This window comes from Chinchilla lanigera, unplaced genomic scaffold, assembly GCF_000276665.1.
Source record: "Chinchilla lanigera isolate Chin_1 unplaced genomic scaffold, ChiLan1.0 scaffold00031, whole genome shotgun sequence".
NCBI lineage: Eukaryota > Metazoa > Chordata > Mammalia > Rodentia > Chinchillidae > Chinchilla > Chinchilla lanigera.
In genome coordinates this window covers 4132072-4150585 of record NW_004955432.1, presented here as the reverse complement: position 1 = coordinate 4150585, position 18514 = coordinate 4132072, and the positions used below count along the sequence as shown (strand labels likewise).

Below are 18514 nucleotides of genomic sequence, written 5' to 3'. Positions count from 1 at the left end.
AGTTCCCACTGGAGCCCAAGCAGTTCCTACCCGAGACCCCTACCAGCTTAGCAACCACATGGGAGACTGGATTAGGAGATATTTTCAGATATGTGTTCTTCAATGTCCAAGAAGGATAAGAACTAAGCCATTCAATTATTTTAAACTGTCAGTGATTCAAAAAGAAGAAAGGAACACCCCTTTGCTTTCTTAGACCACTTACAGGAGGCATTGATAAAGCATACATCCCAAGGTCCTAATTCAGTAGAGGGACAAATTATTCTTAAAGATAAGTTCATTACTCAGTCAATCCCAGATATTAGAAAAAAGCTGCAAAAGATGGCTTTTGCTCCAGATAGGTCACTTGATATGTTAGTAAAAATTGCTTCCTCAGTATTTGTTATGGTTGATACATTGTGTCAACTTGGGGAGTCTAGAGGTTTGGCTAAGTGACTCAGCAGTTCTGTATCTTGGGGTGAAAAGGATATCCCCTTACCCTTCTGCAATCTTGTTCATTGTGTCAATTTGAGAAGTTTAGAAGGTTAACTATGTGATTTAGCAGGGAGCCAGGGTGCTTGCTTTGTATTCATCCTGAGCCTGTGTAAGAGGAGGGCATGGAGATTATGTGAGTGTTACATGCCCCCTGGGTGGGGGTAGCCTGCTTACAATATAAGGGAGGGAAAGAGGCTGGCTCCTCTCTGCCACTCCTCACTTTTTCTCTTGTTGCTTTGCTGTTTTCAGCTGCCATGAACTGTTGCCCCCTGCCATGTGCCACTCTGCCTCGGAACCAGCCAAGTATGGGCTGAAACCTCCACAAACTGTAAGCTAAATAAACCTTTCCTTCCTTCATTTTGGGCGTTGGGTATTTTATCTCAGCAATGAGAGAAAAGTAACCAAGACAGTATTTCATAACTGTGATGAGGAGGAAGCCAAGGAAAAGAAACAAAAAGACCAAGAAAAAACAGCTGTCTTTGCTGCAGCACTAAGAGAAACAGACCCTAAGTCTGATTCTCGGGGTCCCAAGAAGAACTCAATGACTACATTCATCTGCTACCACTGTCAGAAGCCAGGCCACCTTAAGAGGGACTGCCTTAAGAAGCTCCCTGGGCCATGCCCTAACTGCAAAGGTGACCACTGGAGGTTAGACTGCCCTCTGAAGCTAAGGCCCCAGAGTTCAGACCCAACCTACCAGTTGGTCCAGCAAGAATGAAGGGCCCCAGGGCGCTCTCTGCCCTCTCACTCTGGCTAAACTATCATCTTCACGGAGGAGCCCAGGGTAATCATGACTATACAGGGAAAAGAAACCAGCCTATTGCTGGACATTGGCACAAGTCTCTTGTCCTTTTCAATCCTGGCCTTCCTTCCAGCCATTATACCTCAGTGAAAGGAGTCACTGGAGAGGAGGTAATTCACTATTTTGCACAACCCTTAGGCTGTACCTGGGATGGTTTTCTTTTTACACATTCTTTTTTGATAATACCTAAAAGTCCAGTCCCTTGCTTGGGGAGAGATATTTTATCTTACTTAAATACTGTAATACATATGCACTCAGGTCAGGTACACTGACTTCCTCTTGTGGAGACAGAGATAAATCCTGAAGTATGGGTAACTAAAGGCAAAATAGGTAGGGTATTTTTTTCCCCCCCTCCGGTACCGGGAACCGAACTCACGACCTTGCGCTTGCCAGGCAGGCGCTTTGCCGCTGAGCTAAATCCCCAGCTCCCAGGTAGGGTATTAAGAGCTGCTCCAGTACAGATACATCTCAGAGATTCTATTTTTCCTAACCGAGACAATATCCTTTAAAACCTGAAGTTAAGAAAGGATTACTACCTATAATAGATAAAACCTAAGGGCACAAAGCTTACTTGAGCCCCATAACAGCCCATGCAATACTCCAATCTTGGGAATTCAAACACCCAATGGGGAATGGAGATTAGTACAGACCCTTAGGTTAATAAATGAGGCAGTGCCAATTCACCCAATGGTACCTAACCCACACATGCTACTTTCTCAGATTCCAGAAGATGCCAGGTGGTTTTCAGTGTTAGATGTCTTTCTTTTGCTTTCCTTTACATACAAATTCCCAGTTTGTCTTTGCTTTTGAAAATGCTCATGACCAGGCCTCTCAGTTGATGTGGACAGTGTTTCCCCAAGGATTCAGGGATAGTCCTTATCTTTTGGGGAAAGTGCTTTCCTATGGCTTGGTATGCTTTGAGTTTTCCCAGGTCACAGTCTTACAGTATGTAGATGACATTCTTTTATATTCCCCCTCAGAAGAGCTCTGTTGCCAAGGCACCTGTCCTTTGCTAAATTTTCTAGCACACAAAGGTTATAAGGTCTGTAAATCTAAAGCACAACTTTGCAGTCTTGAGGTAAAATATTTAGGACTCATCACATCCAAGGCAATGGGAAGGCTTGCAAAAGAAAGAATTAAATCAATTCTTTCCTTCCCACAGCCCAAGACCCTAAAACAACTAAGGGGATTCCTAGGAATCACAGGCTTTTGTTGCCTTTGGATACCAGGATATGGGGAAATTACAAGACCCCTTTATCAATTTATAAAAGAGGCCCAAAAGGCAGATACTCATATTTTAACCTGGAAACCTGATTCCCCAACAGCATTCCAGAGGCTGAAACAAGCTCTCCTAAATGCCCTGGCCCTAAGCCTCCCCACAGGACACCATTTCAATTTATATGGTGATGAGAGGCAAGGTATGGCTTTGGGAGTGCTCACACAGGATCGGAGACCCACTCAACAGCCAGTAAGGGTATCTGAGTCATAAATTAGACATTGTAGCAAAGGGATGCCCTCTTGCCTTAGAGCAATGACAACTGTAGCTCTCTTAGTTCCAGAGGCATCCAAGCTGACTTTAGGTAAAGATCTCACTATATATGCACCTCACAATGTGGCAGTGTTATAGGCAGCTGAGTTAGATAGAAATATTATAGGCAGTCAGACAAGACCAGGCCCTGGAAGGAGCCAACATGAAAGACAAGATGTCTTGTGAATGGAGATGTATTTGATGTGGGCCAGACTTCAAAACAGAAAACTAAACAAATGCACATACCTTTCTAGGTGTGAACATCAGGGATTGAGACTTTAAGTAGGTAGCAATCACCTTTAAAAAGCCAGAAAGAGTCACCAGCCCAACCTCCTATAGGAAAAGCCCGTTCTGTATTCATACCTGCTTGCTATGTGACTCGCTTCCCCATTTGATCACAATTTACTCAATTTTACCTGAACAATTATACTTGTAATCTTATTGGCTGACAATAGTTTTGTCCCACCCCATGCCCACCTTGTAATTTCCTATTTTCCCCCTACCTTGGACCCACCTCACATCATGGTTTTGCTCTATAAAGTCCCTGGGAAGGGCAAGGCCCTTGGCAACCCACTTGAGCCCCCTTGTGCCTCTCTTGGACAGAATTTTTTTAATCAGTAAATATATTCTGTTCTTAACCTCCTTTGTTTATAAAATTCCTTCTTCAATTTTAGAGAACATGAACTTGTCCCAGATATTGTTCAGGTTGGGAGTTTTTCTCCCTTATGTCAACACTAAGTGTTTGAACTAAATAAGTGGACAATGAAGTAAGTCCCTCTTCACAAGACTACACAAATGAGTTTGTCTTAAAACTCTTTTCTCATATTTTCTTCATATGTGTATATTTTAGTCTGAATCCAGCAAACTTCTCCATATCAAAGCCTTGTTGCAGAAAAAAAACAAACCCCCAAGGCCATCTACAGAGGAGGCAGCTTCTTTCCACTACCATGCTGCTTGCCACTAGCAGCTCTCTTACTACAGCTATTCTGAGTATCTGGGAGCCACAAGCCAGTGTGTTCTGCAGCTCAAGAAACAAGGTGATATTGGCGGCCCCTCTATAGTTAGGCTAATCATAGGTCTCAGATTCAATTTACTGGACAGCAATCTCTGCTCCCTGTTAGAGATTATTCACCTAATGTACATCAACATTGATTAATTGAATGAGATAAGTATATACAATCAAATCTATGGACTGATACATGAGCCAAAATAGATGTTTCCCCCTTTAACATGTGGGTGGGAAGTATTTTGTCTCAGTTATAAAGGAAGTAACTAAGACTGCTATGGTCTGAGTCTCAGAACTAACTGATCCCAGAAGCAGGCATGGACTTGCACCCCAGTGCACCTAACTGATGCTTTGTTCTGCATCACCTCCAGCTGTGGCATGGACCCAAGACACAGTCCTGCAACTGCACAAGTGTCTGCAGCTGTGAGAGTCAAGTACAACCATGCAGTTAGTGAATGCTGTAATGAACAGCCCTTTCCAAGTCTCCTAGTGCACTAACTGTAAAAGTGTTTCCCTTGTCTATGTACTGTGACTGGAAATAGTGAGTTGCAGTTTTTCAACTGTGTTGGAACTTGAAAGATTACTCTACCTATTTCTAATATTCATTTAAACTAATCATATGTGGAAAAACAGCTTTCTAATTTTATCCTTGCCAGAATTTTTATTTTTGAGACAGGGTCTCGCTATGCAGTTCAGGATGGCCTCGAGTTCACTTTGTAGCCCTGGCTAGCCTCCAACTCCCAATGATCCTCCTGCCTCAGCCTCCTAAGGGCTGGCATTACAGAAGTGCACCACCACGCCCCACCCCTTGACAGAATTTAAAACAGTTTTATTGTTGCCGATTTTCATTTTGTTTTTATTTATTACCTAGAAGATTATATTCACTGGTTTGCCTTTCCATGAACAGAAGCGGGACTAGCCATCTTTTCACGTAGTAATCAGCCTCTCAGTCTCCCTTCTCAGTGAATCTTCTGTTGAAACATTTGCCATGCTTCTATTTAGTTACTGGTTTGCAGAATTATATTTTGGTGGTGGTGATACAAGAATCAGAAATTTCCCTTTCTGAGAGACAGTAAGCCTTACCAGCCACTAGGACGTCTCAGTACTTTCTAGCCAAGTGCGCCATTCATTTCACAATGGAATCTCTCAAAGTCGTGTTAGCTCTGGCACACAACATTTCAATCTATTTACATGATTGAGAACTTTACAAAATATTTTACTTTTACTTAACAGGAGTTTCACATTTCTGCTCTACTTCGGCAACAATTTTAACTTGCACTCAGATCTGGGGGCACTGACGGGGAGGGATCTGGTTTTGCTGTCACTCTCAGCTCAGAGGGTGGGCAATGGAGCAGGAGCCAATCAGCGGGGCTCTCTGAACTGTCCAATCAGGTGGAGCGTTACAAAGGGCCGCGTCTGCGTCACGGCACCACTGCACGGAAGTTTGAGCACGAAGTGCGTAGTTGGTGTCGTGCTGGCGAGGCCGCCTGTTTCCTTGACTCTCGCCAGCTCCAGCCGCGAGGGAGGCGCTCCGAGAAGCCCACGATGGTAACTGTGCAGCCGGCGCGGCGACCCTGACCCGGGGCGGGAGGGGTGAGGGCGGAGGGAGCCGGGAAGGCGGGCAGCGGCCACGGTGGCCTGGGGTTCCCGGTCCGTGAGCCCAGGGTCGGCCTGTGGCTCCCGGACCGTTCCCGCTTTGTCCCTCCTGCCCGCCGTGGGCAGCAGCGCGGCCGGGCTTCCGTGTGTCGGTGCTGCAGGATCCTCCTGGTTCCGCCGCCCTAGAGCATGAGTGCGGTGCGGTGCACAGTGGGAGCGTTCGCGCCCCGAGTCGCACGTCTTCGCCCACGCCGGCCACACGCTGCCTCCAGCTTCTCTGAGGGTCCGCCTGACTTTGCGGTCGATGGCTTTCCCTACACACCGCAGAGCGCGTGGGCGCATTTCCAGTGTCCTTGTATTTTTTTTTTTTTTTTTTTTGGTTTTTGGTTTTTCTCCGGTACCAGGAACCGAACTCACGACCTTGCGCTTGCCAGGCAGGCGCTTTGCCGCTGAGCTAAATCCCCAGCCCCCAGTGTCCTTGTATTTATGCTTGCTCTCATGCGCTTCTCTTATTTTACTGTATAAGCTTTTCTCTGCGTTATTTACTCCTAACATGTGCTCACATTCGTGAAGATTCCATTTTTATGTATATAGTCCGTCATTTGTTTTTCTAGGTATTTTCTTATTTCCTGTAGAAATCAAAAAACCTTTGTGGGGGGGGGGCGGATTTAGCTCAGCGGCACAGCGCCTGCCTGGCAAGCGTGACCTCCGGAGTTCGATTTCCGGTACCGGAAACAAACAACCCCCCCCAAAAAAAAACAAACCTTTGTGCAGTTTTTCATCTACTTGTTCACTTTAGCCAGTATTTCTTTGCTGAGCGGAATTACTGTTATTCTTTTTTCAGTGTTAAAATAACTTTATGTTTTTTTCTGGATTTCACCTTTACAAGACTGTGATGCAAAAATCAGATTCACTTGACCTGTAGTAGGAGCAGTTTTACCACCATGGTGGAATGATCAGTTACCTCTTCCTCTTGACTGGTAGCGCCAGCCTTACCTAATGTGTTTGAGTAAATCAGTAATATTTTTTGAAATTCCTTATAAATTGAATGTGTCTCCATGTCTGAGATTCAGACTTAAATAACTAACTGTATAGCATGTTTCACACAATGAGAAGGATACCTCTACCCCTTTCTCCTTTATCTGAAATGTGAAAAATACAGCAGAAGGGATTTTAGAAGATTTTTATAACATATACAGTTTATAGAAAGCCCTTCTGGGTCCAGAAAAATCCACATTAGTAATCCCATGGAAAAGTTGGTGGAATTCTAGTAAATTCATTCCAGTCAACCACTTCCAATGCAACACATAGTGAGAATAAGGACACTAAGGCATATTTGTAATTGTGGGGAGTCAAAGGGGTCTTAAGTCCAGCTAGAAGGCTGGCTAACAGAAACAAAGGCCTCGACCCAGGGCCAAACCCAGGTTTTATTAATTTGTGAAGAGGGGAGTGGCTGGAGGGTGTGTACTTGAATGCGGTGAGTTGGGCTAGGTAGGAGGCTTGAAATCACCTCTGCAATGTACAGAGAGAGAAGAGAGAGATGCTGAAAGTAATCTGCATATCACAGATTTGGGCAGTACCTAGTATTGGAGTTTGTGCTTTTGGTGTGTCATCCATGCCCGGAGAAGTCATAGTCTCTTTTCTTTCTTTTTTTTTTTTATAGCCTCTTTTCTTGAGGCTCATTCTCAGCGCCCAGCTTGAAGTCTCCTGGCCAAGCTCACACAAGTTAGTTTGGAGCTGTAGGTGGGCATCACTGATATTTCACCTTGCTTCAAAGATTGCACATCTGCACCTTGGCTAGACCTTTTTGAATCCCTTAAAACCAAGTGAAGGGATAAGGAAATGTCCTAGCCAGTTCTCCATATCAATACACAGAGGTAGGGCGAAATGCTGTTCTTTCAAGGAGAGCTGGCCAGGTGGTCCTCCACATAGTTGATTTAGTGGTATTAAACATATACTTGTATTCAAGATGTCATTTGAAGAATTTGTATCATATGCATCATCATATATATCCAAGTCTATACTTCTTTCCTTAAGTAATCACATAATCTCCAATTCTATTTCAATGTATGTTTATCTTTCTCCTTGAAGATTTTAAAGATTTTAATGAATGAATACATGTTGTATTTAATAATTTTATGAAAATGGATATATTGTCTATAACATATGTAACCAGCAGAGACCACCAGGCTTGTGTAAAGGCAACATGCCATGGAATTTATTGTCCCTGAGTTCAGACAGGGAGACCATCTGCCCCCAACAAAGAGACATGTGTCCCTTTTTATCAGGGTAGAGAGAAGGCTGTGGACCATAGGCAGGAAGATGCCAGTGAACATCTGTGGTTCAAGGTCTTTGGCAGTCTTGCATCACAGTCTGCAGAGTCCTTTGAAGTGTCAGATGCAAATTTATCTCCAGATGTCCCAGAACCTTCAAAATTTCTTGTCCTGTCTTACTTGCTTTCCCTTGCTTGTGGATGATGGCTTTGGGTGCTAAGCTGAGTTCCCTGCAGACAGCACTGCTTCTGCTGGCAATCAGGGTGGGGGCTGAGGAGTCAGGTCCAGTTGGAGACTTAAAGTATATAAATGAGTGGTTGTGTTTGAGATCAATTCTCAGCGTGAAGTCTTTATTTTCCATTGGAACTTGAGAAGGTGTTTTCTACAATACAACATCATATTGACACAACTAAATGAAGAACCAGAGTGAAATGAACATCTAGAGCTCTTTTGAAAGGATACTGTACATTTGAAGTATTTGCAGAACCTTTAAAGAAGTTCACGTATATTATCTAATGTATGTTTTATTTATTGTACATTTTTATGGGAAAAAGGCAAAACGAACTTTAATAACAAAATGATAGGAAATGTATTGCATATTATTATCTTTAAAGTAGTTATTCAGAGTATAATGTATGGGCATTAAAATTTTCATTAATCTAGGGGCTGGGGATTTAGCTCAGCGGCAAAGCGCCTGCCTGGCAAGCACAAGGTCGTGAGTTCGGTTCCCGGTACCGGAGAAAAACAAAAATTTTCATTAATCTGTATTAACACAAACCTTTTCAATGAGCTGAGAGACACTAATAGTATAACTGACCTCCATTTTGTTACCTTTTCCTTTCCATCCTTTCCCCTTTCCCCCATCCTAGGTCCTTTTTCCACTTGATCAGTTTCTTCCCATTTCACAATATCTATTGTACTTTTTAGACCTTATTTTTACTCTTTCAGTTTCTTACACCAGGGAGACAATACAGTGTTTACACTTGAGTCTGATTTATTTTACAGAGTATGGTCTCAAGTTGCATCCATTTACCTATAAAAGTGTTAAGTTTATCCTTCTTAATGGGTTTGCCAGGCATGGTGGTGCACACCTGTAATCCCAGCACTGGGGAGGCTGAGGTAGGAGGATCATTGTAAGTTGGAGGCCAGCCTGGGCTACAAAGTGAGTCCAAGGCCAGCCTGAACTGCATAGCAAGACCCTGTCACAAGAGACAAAAAAAAATTCTTCTTAATGGGTGAGTAGTACTCCACTATATAAAAAAACGACATTTTTATCTATTCCTCATTTAATGGGCATTTGGGTTTTTTCCAACATTTAGCTGTGACAAATTGTGGTGCTATAAATATTGGTGCTCATATATCACTGTTATATGATGTTTTTAAATCTTCCGGGAAATTACCCAGAAGGGAAATAGCTGGGTCAAATGGGACCTCTAATCCTAGATTTTGGGGAATCTCCATACTGATTTCCACAGTGGTTGTACTAGTCTGTACTCCCGGCAACAGTGGAAAAAGGTTATTTTTCCTTACAGCCCCCCAGCATTTGTTATTGGTTGATTTCTTGATGATAGCCATTCTTACTGGGGTGAGGTGGAATCTCAGTGTTGTTTTAATTTGCATTTCTCAAATCACCAGTGATGTTGAACATTTTTTCATGTATGTTCTTGACGTTTGTATTTCTTCATCTGTGAGGTATATATATTCATCTCAGATGCTCACTTTTGGGTTGGGTCTTTGAATTTTGTGGGCCTGATTTTTTTCATTTCTTTTTATGTTCTACATATAAATCCTCTGTCTGAGGGACAATAGGCTAAACTTTTTTCCTACACTGGGGGTTATCTTGTCACTGTGTTGTTGATTTCTTTTGTTGTGCAAAATCTTTTTAATAAAGTGAGATCCTATCTGTTGATACTTTGTAGTATTTCCCATGCAGTCTGGCTTTGTTCATGAACTGTGCCTACACCTTTGTCTTCAAGATTTGTACGTATTTTCTTTTTCAGTCCATTTAGTGTTTTAGTTTTAATATTTAGATCTTTGATCCATTTTGACTTTAGTACGTGATGATAGACAAGTCTAGTTTTAGACTTCAGCATGTGGAAAGCCAGTTTTTCCAGCACCATTTATTAAAGAGACTATCTTCTAGTGAGCGTGTTTGGCCCCTTTGTCAAAGATTAGATGATTGAGTGTTTTTAGAGTTGTGTGTACATTTTCTATTCTGTTGCACTGATCCTCAGGTCTTCTTTTGCCAGTACCGTGCTGATTTTATCACAGTAGCTTCATAGTATAATTTCAGGTCAAGTAATGTGATGCTCCGTGACTTGCCTTTGTTGCACAGAATTGCTTTTGATATTCTAGGTCTCTTCCAGTTCCAAATGAATTTTTAAAATGTTTTCTCTAGTTCTGTGAGATACGCTGATGGTATTTGGATCAGGATTGCATTAAATTTGCATCACAGTTTTGGGAGTAGGGCCATTTTCAACATTAAGGGTGTTGCTCAAGGACAGAAAAGAACACAGGGTATTTCTTGTGGTACTGGGGTTGAACCTGGGACCTGCCCTCTGAGACACACTCAGCCCTCTTATTTTTCTATTATTGTTACTGTAAATGTTGATTCTGGTTGTCACTGTGTTGTGCAGGCTGAGCTTGAACTTGTGAGTCTCTTGCCTCAGCCCCCATAGTGGTGTGATCACAGGTGTGGATCACCAAGCTAGATACCCAGATCACAGTATCTCGTTTAAGTTCAACATCACAAACTACGTGTTTTCATATCTTGAAAGTTACACATTTGTTTCCATGGAGAATGCATGAGGCCCACTTTGTAAGACATCCTTTAACTCTTCTGCCCCAATTATATGTAACCTTGAGATTAATTGCATGTGTTGTACTTCTTTTAAAAGTGCCCCATCTGAACCCCTGCTGAATTCTGCAGTTAGCTCTCTCAGACTGTCTTTATTCTCTGAGCAGTATTCTTCCTTATCATAAACCATTCTGAGTCAGTATTTATTTTTGTCAACAGGGTGACTTTGTGTGCCACCCATTGGTAACATCAGGATGGTGACTTAGAAAACCAATAGCACGTGCATTTCCACCCTCACTGGGAGCAGCATGCTAGGATGGGGCTCTGAAACTGTCTGAATCGTGATGGCTCTAGGGGTATATTAAAATTTGGCCCCACAATTTTCTGGTGAATAATTGTTTAGTGCTCAGCAAAGAATACACATTGAATTGGAAAGAGAAATTGTGAAAAGCTAAAGGCCAACTTTCCACTGACAGTGGGAGTATCGAGTCTCTGCTCAGGACTGAGCCTGTGGGCAAGAGAACCATTTCACTCTGAGGATGGCTAAGCAGGGTGTGAGCAGGCCCAGACTGCAATTTCCTGACTTCTCCTGATTCCCTGCATCAGCCCCTAGGAGCGAACCACCTTGGGTTGCATGGGCAACATGGGGGTTGTGTAAGGTCAGGAGTGTTTTGAACACCGAGTGTGAGTTCATGTGTGCACTGCAGTGAACAAGTAGGCTTCTTCCCTCATCTGCACCGCTTGCAAATTCTTTCTGTATACAATAGAAATGTCTTCAAAGGTTTAAAAATTGATTTTCATGATCTAACCATAAGATTGTTGAAAATTGAGTAGAGAAATCTTCATTTCTGAAGAAATAAAGAAAAAACTAGAAGTAAATGTTTTACCATTTACCATAGAGAACAAATCAATTGTGGTCATGGCCTGTGCATCTCTGATTTCTCCTAACTTCCCCCGGGGGGCCACAAGATCAATATTTTGGAAGCTCTTTGTACCTTAACAGTCTCAAAATTGAGTGCTACATGTCTTCAACCCTTTTTAATTTTTTATAAGTTAATAATTGTAAATTTAGCATTATTGGCATGATGTGGTGCCTGCTTTTAATTGCAGCTTTTAGGAGGCTGAGGCAGAGGATTGCTGTGAGTGCAAGGCCCCCCTGGGCTACATAGTGAGTTCCACGTCAGCTACATAGGGAGACCCTATGTGCAAAAAAAAAAAAAAAAAAAGTGGTCCTAGGGCTTAAGTCTAGGACCTTTAGTCCGGGCAACTTTGAACCTTTTTACATTTTTACTTAATTTTTTTGTAGGGGAAACAGGTCTATAGGTAGGAAAAGAATAAAAGAAGGCCTCATTAGGCTTTCTGCCTCATCCTGACTAGAAGATCTTAAAAGGTTACTGGAGGGAGCAATTCACAAACCTGAGAAGCTCTTCGAGGAGGAACACAGGCAGATGCTCTACATGCCCCTCCCCACCTTTAGTAAAATACTAAGGAGACAAGGAGCAGCTACTTTTTAAAAAGCTCTTATTTAGTATGTAAAGGTACACTTGTTAGTTGAGTCAATAATTTTGAGTGAGTTAATAATTGAGATTAATGTGCTAAAAAGATTATCTGTGATTTATTTGCTTCAACTTTTTGCCCTTAGGATTGTAGGAAAATTGATATTATAGCCACTTCACTTATTTACTCCATTTCCTCTTGTCTTGGTTTTTTTCAAGTTGGTTTAATTTTTAAAATTTTGAATGTGATTGAAAATGTTACTGTCATTTTCCTTCAAGTGATAATGAATTAGAATTTTTGATAGAAGAAGAAAAAATGCTGGCATGCAGATAATGAAAAAGTTCACAGTTTGTACAAAATTTCCATTTAAAATTTTCATCTAATATGTTACAGGTAAGTGGTTTGTTTTGTTTTGCCAATATGTAGAATGGTATAATTTATTTATATTTGTCCACATACTATATTTTCTTATATATATGTGGTGATATACCTAGTGTTGAACCTCTTTCATACATGGGTTTTTTAACATTTGTAAAATTGTTAAAGTCCATGTGACAACTGCATCTGCTGTAAGGTTTACAATTTCCAGTCCACTTGTTTATACCTGATGCATAATCACATGGTATATTTTTGTACATTAGGCTAGGGATGTATTCTGTGGTAGTGTATCTTAGTTATTCCATTATGTTTTTGTTGGTACTTCCATTTTTTCAATACAAGTGAAGACAGTTTTATGTGTTTCACCTTCATCTCTGCCAGTTTTTTATCTTTCTTGTGTTTTGTCTGCATGCATTGATATGATTTTATCTTTGTTTTGTAAATTTTAATGCAATAGATTACATTAATTAACAATGCCTTTGATACTTTTATAAATTTCTTCTCTTTTGTCTATACCTATATGAATAATGAGCAAAGAAATTTTTTTATCTGTGGTGTGCTTTTCATTTTTATGTGTTCCCTAATTTTCTGATGTTGTGATTTTGTTCTTTTCCAATAAATATATATTATTTTAAATTTTTTTGAAGCACCTATTTTTAGGCACCTGAAATGATAGTATGTTGTACATTTATTTTAATACATTATGGAACCCTTCATATTTAATCAAGCCTTCCATCTGAAGCATGTATCCTGTAAACATAGGAGATTTAATCTCTAGTTTTTAGGAGTATTTTAAATATAGTTCTGCTGTTGGTTTTCAGTTTCATTTGAAGAGGTCTGAGAGCCTATTTGGCATGATTTCCATTACTTTGAACATGTTAATTTTTTTCCTGTGGGTTTTTTCTCTCATTTTGACTTTAGTTCGTACATCTTAGCAGTACAGAATTACTACATTCATTATAGGGAGTGGGTACATGTCCATAACACATTTCAATGTATATCCCTAAAAATTGAGTTCTTCATTGTTGCTCTGAACATGGCCTATTTAGGTGAATATTTCTTGTGCTTTGGAGAAGATTATCTACTATGTAGCTATTTGATAAAGTATTATGCAATAACAATCCCCATGAAGTATGTTAATTTTAACTGTTCTGTTACACATTTCTGACTTCTTCAGCTATCAATTATAGAGTTGTTTTGAAATCTTCAGATTTAGTGGTGAATCAGTGATTTTTCTTTTCACATTCATGCTTTTCCTCATGCAGTTTGATCTGCTTTACTGGAATATGTTTTGAGGACTGTTCTTTTTAAAGAACTACTTTTTGTATCATTTTCTTCTTTTTTTCTTTTTTTTTTTGGTGCTGGGAATCGAACTCAGGACCTTGTGCTTGCCTGGGAGGTACTTGTGTTACTGAGCTATATCCCCAGCCTGTTTTTTGTATCACTATCTGATCAATGTAATCATTATTTACTTTGAGGTACGAATTAAACAGTGTCACATTAACATAGCTTCTCCAGATGGTGTTGAATCAATGATAGACTAGTTTGACTTTTTGCATAGCTTGCTATTTAATTTATCCTCATCAGTTTCAACATAACAACCAGTCCTGTCCAGGTGGGCACAGCATTAGAACCATTACCCAGACTCTAGACATTGATCAGCTCTGATACCTGTTTTCTCTTCTCTGACAGTCTAACCTGTTATCCTAATGGACAGTATAGAGTTTGAGCACTATTGCTGGCAGTCTTTGGGGCTCATGTTTGTAACTGTGCTGCTTTGCTTATTATTGCCCAGTATGTGATGTATCATGTTTTATGTATGAATGCAGACCAACAGATAGAAATTAATGTGTACTTTAGTCTTAAAAATTTAGTTTTAAAATATTTTGCAATAAAGTTTATTTTTATAATTGGTGAGGTTTAACAATAACAATGTAAATATCCTGGAATACTTAGAAAGTTTTATCATTGGGCCTTGGGCAGTGGATGAGCATATTTAGGTAATTGATACCCTACTGGACTCCAACCTCTCCTGACCCATGTATGATCACTGTCTCACTTTGGTGATTCTTCCCAAGTTTACCATGTGTAATATTCTGTAGTGAACAATGTTCCTTTAGTTTCCTCCCTTAGAAAGTTCAATAAGTGGGTATTAGAGAAATTACAAAGAGAAGGATGTTTAGAGTTTGTTTTGTTGCGCTGTTGTTCACAAGTGCTCATCTGTGAAAAAGGGCAAAACATTTCTGATCCATTCCATTGGTAACGTGGTTCAGGATTTTTCAAGTGTAAAGTACTTCAGTCACATCTCCAGGAGTAATAGCACATGGTACTGCCTGGACAGTACAAAGAAGTCACTGGTCAACTCCAAAAGAAAGGAAATGACTGTAGAGTGTTTCTCTTGATTCTCTATTCTTGTAGAAGTCTACTTCCTTATTGTGTTTCTCTACACTTCTCTTTTCTTTGGTGATTATCTCAAAAAAGATTAGGTTCTTGTTTTCTAGTCAGTGTTTTTTTCTTGAGTTAGATTTGTCGTTGTTATGGTTTGTGTCTGGATGTCCCCACAAAGCCTCATGCAGTCATAGGACAGGCTTCTAGAGCTTTGGATTCATGGTCCAATACTGGCATTATGGGTGTGAGTGCTACACCCAGCCTGAAGCAGGTAGTTTACATATGTATAAGGGAGGGAAAGAGGCTTGCTTATTACTTCTTGCCCTTTTTGCTCCTGTTGCTTTTTCTGTTTTCTGCTGCCATGAACCTTTACACTCTGCCATGTGCCACCCTGCCTTAGAGCTAGCCAAGTATGGACTGAAACCTCCACAAACTTTGAGCTAAATAAACCTCTCCTTCCTTATTTTGGGGCATCAGGTGTTTCATCTCAGCAATGATAGGAAAGTAACCCAGATACAGTCATTGTTTTAGATTTGTTTTTATTTCACTTTATTCCCTGTGTGAGATCTTTATACTGTATACACAGGAAATATGTTCTTTTTGTCACATTTTCCATAATTTTATTTATTTCAACTTACCCTTCTAATTCTGATGGTTACTTGATTTTCTTCTGAGGAAACACTGTTTCACACATAAAAATTGTTGCTCTATGAGTTCTGAAGCCTTTGAAATTTATCTTTCCTGTCAGGGTCTTGGTCTAACCCTAATCTTCTAAACAATTGGATGGCAAGGGCAAACGGCTTAAATTAGAGGCAAGTCATATGATTTTTAGGGCTCCAGGAAGGTCAGCAACCCTCTAACATAATTTGAGATTCCCTGGAGTTTGAGACCAAGAACTTCTCCAAGAATCCAGTATTTATTTGATTTTTCAAACAAAGGGAAGGGATACTGAGGCAAGCACAGGAACTGAGCAGGACTGTGGGAGTCAGTTTAAAAACTTGAGGCAGTAAATTTTGCCAATGATAAGAACTGTCTTGTCTCTTAAGGTTGGCAGCTTTATTGCTCTGGAATAGTGGGAGTCAGCAGCCCTTGTCCTTGACTACCTCAACTTGGTTATGTTGATTACAGAGCACTGTGTATGTGTTCGTTTCCAACACAGCCTGAGGTCCCTGTGTCTAGCAACTTAACCCTGTATACCCCAGTCTTGAACACTTTCCATTTCAATATGTAACTTACGTACATAGAATGGAAGAGTATACAGTCATGGATTCCAAGTACATACCTGTTTCTCCCTGAGCATAAATGAAACATTCTGCTTTCTTTCAGACACATATAACGTGAGCTCTATCATGAATCAATATTCTATATACATGTAGACCCATTGAAAACTGCCTTCCTTTCCTGAGATCCATTTGTCATTTGATCTGGTAATAGTACAGTCCCATGAAGGATACAGTTTGAATGTCTTTCATGTGTACTATATAAGCTGTCAATCGTGCTTAGAAGGTCTTGAATGTTGATAGACTTATACTTTACAGATATATATTTTTTAAATAAATGAAAGATATCATTTGTGACAGTTTTTTTTTAAGTTTTCATTTTTTGGGAGGGAGTATCAGGCAGGGATTCACTTTCTATTTCAGACTGATCTTTAACTTACTATGTAGTCCAGGGGAGCCTTGAATTCATGGCTGTCCTCCTGCACCAGCCTCCCATATGCTGTGATTACAGGCATGTGCCGCTATACATGGCAGAAATTTTCCTTTTATCCCTGATTGCTTGGATATATATTGGTTTTCGGTGCATAAGGTACATTTTATTCATCTTGTTCCCCTCATTACTCTCCTATACTCGCCTAGAATTTTGTATATCTGAAAGAAAGGTGACCATTTGGTGACACTGACTCTTAAGATAATATGCCCACTTTTCCCGATTTCATTCTTCATAGACTTCTTCCAGTAAAACATTTTTATTAACATATTACTTATTCTCATGCTGCTTTAGCAGTGATTGGCATTCTAGCATCAGAATTGCTGCCTAAAAATGTGCCTACTGTGATAACAGCCTGTGAGGAAGCACCTGGAAACTGAAGCTGTGGGGAAGATCAGATTTTATATCTCTACCCACAGGCAGGCTGACATCAGAATGAATATTAGGAAATATCTAAAGGGGGTGCTGTGTATACAGAAGCTTTAAGGTTGGCAGTGCAATTTTAAGGAATCTCAAAAAATCTGGGTGAAATGTTGAGTATAGTGTTGTAGGGGCAATCAGCGTAGGTTAGTGCACAGAGCTGGCACCAGTGGACTGCAGGGGGACCTTAGCCCTGCCTTATACTTTTTATTGTCCTTGCTTTTTGTTTACCAGGGACAAGTTATTGCCAGTACTGGAGAGTCCCTCATATTGGATCATTCTTCTCTTTCAGGGCAGTCCTGATGTTCTGGTCTTCTTGTTATTCTGTATAGAAAGGGGTGGGAAAGAGGGCAGAGCTTCTCAGGGCTACACCAGGTATGACAAATGCAGTGCTTTGGACAGCCTAAGAGGGAGAGAAATCTTGAGGAACAGGGCTGTATTGCAGAGAAGTCAGTGCCAGCATCTGTTTGTTGGTAATCGCTTGCTCACTGTCCTGAAAAAACTGAGAGAAAAGTCTGAAAGTGCATGGCCCAAAAAGAAGGAGGAGAATTATTCTGATGAGGGGGACAGCTACTGAAAGAAGCTATGAGGTTCATCCCCAAACATAGTCCAGGAGTGAGACAGGTGTTGAATTTCTGAAGCCTTTTCTGTTAATTTTTTGGCTGCATCTCAAACTGTATCTTGATTAGAATGGAAACAACACTCTTCTCCAAGGAAGACCCATAACTCACCCTTTTCCACAATGAGATCTATACCTCTGCAATTTTGGAGGGTTATTACCACCAGGAAGTCTAATTTGGCTTTTTTAAGGTGAGACTGGAGACAGCTCTCTATCTAAGGCTGTGGGAAAGATCTTTAAGATTGTGTGGCAGGAGGTCAGAGAGGTAGTTAACCCTGAGGTACCCATTCCTGCAGTAGCAGTGTAACCTAGACCAGTGAGAAGGGGAATTAAATGTGTAGCTCTGCATTGCCAGACCTGGGTTGTATCAAAAACAGGCAGTATGCGGTTTCCCAGAGCAGTGTCTGTTTCTGGCATGAGATATGTCAGTGTGCAGGTGCCAGTCCAGTTAGTAGGGAGGCATAAGTAAAGCAGATCACTTGAGTGAATGGAGCATTCGAGGAATCCAGAAACAGGCATGATCATATGAGGCCAGCAGCAGTAACATATGGTTACACTGTTGGGGAAGTAGATGTCCTAGTTATATATCGTAGGACAGATTACATTGTATGCAAATAGGGCTTTGGAAAGTCAAAGCAGTGTCAGTGGCTGTGGGTCCAAGTATGTGTTTAGCTGAGCTTTCATTCTTAGAAGCATTTGTGAAATGGGACTGGAGGAGCTGGGCTGTACCTCTTTTCTGGAGGGATTTTTGTTTGGTTTTTGGTCTTCCTATTGATAGGGAAAGTAGCTATAGACATTCTATTGAGAGGGCCAAGTGTGTCTTTCATTTCCTATTTAGGGTGATAGGTGAGATTGGTAGGAGCTCCAGCCTGGGTGCAGATTGGAATGGCTGTGTAGGTTGCTGCTGATGCGGAAGTACAGAGCCAGCAATCCTTGGCTAAGGGAGGAGTGGAGTGGTTTGGCAAGGAATGAGTTAAGGCTAAAGTCTTGTAAAGCGAATGAGGGGCAATGAATGAGGCTGCAGAGTGG

At 40.9% G+C, this 18514-nt stretch overlaps 1 protein-coding gene across 1 annotated transcript in view; it reads left to right on the top strand.

Annotated features, from left to right (window-relative positions):
* The first annotated feature begins 5248 nt into the window (after positions 1-5248).
* The window catches only part of LOC102013859 (zinc finger protein 709-like), a 34593-nt gene continuing 21327 nt past the window's right edge, over positions 5249-18514 (top strand). The window contains exon 1 of the mRNA XM_013515924.1: positions 5249-5355. Coding sequence (XP_013371378.1) covers positions 5353-5355 — 3 coding nt within the window. The 5' untranslated portion in view covers positions 5249-5352. The remainder of the gene's footprint in view (positions 5356-18514) is intronic.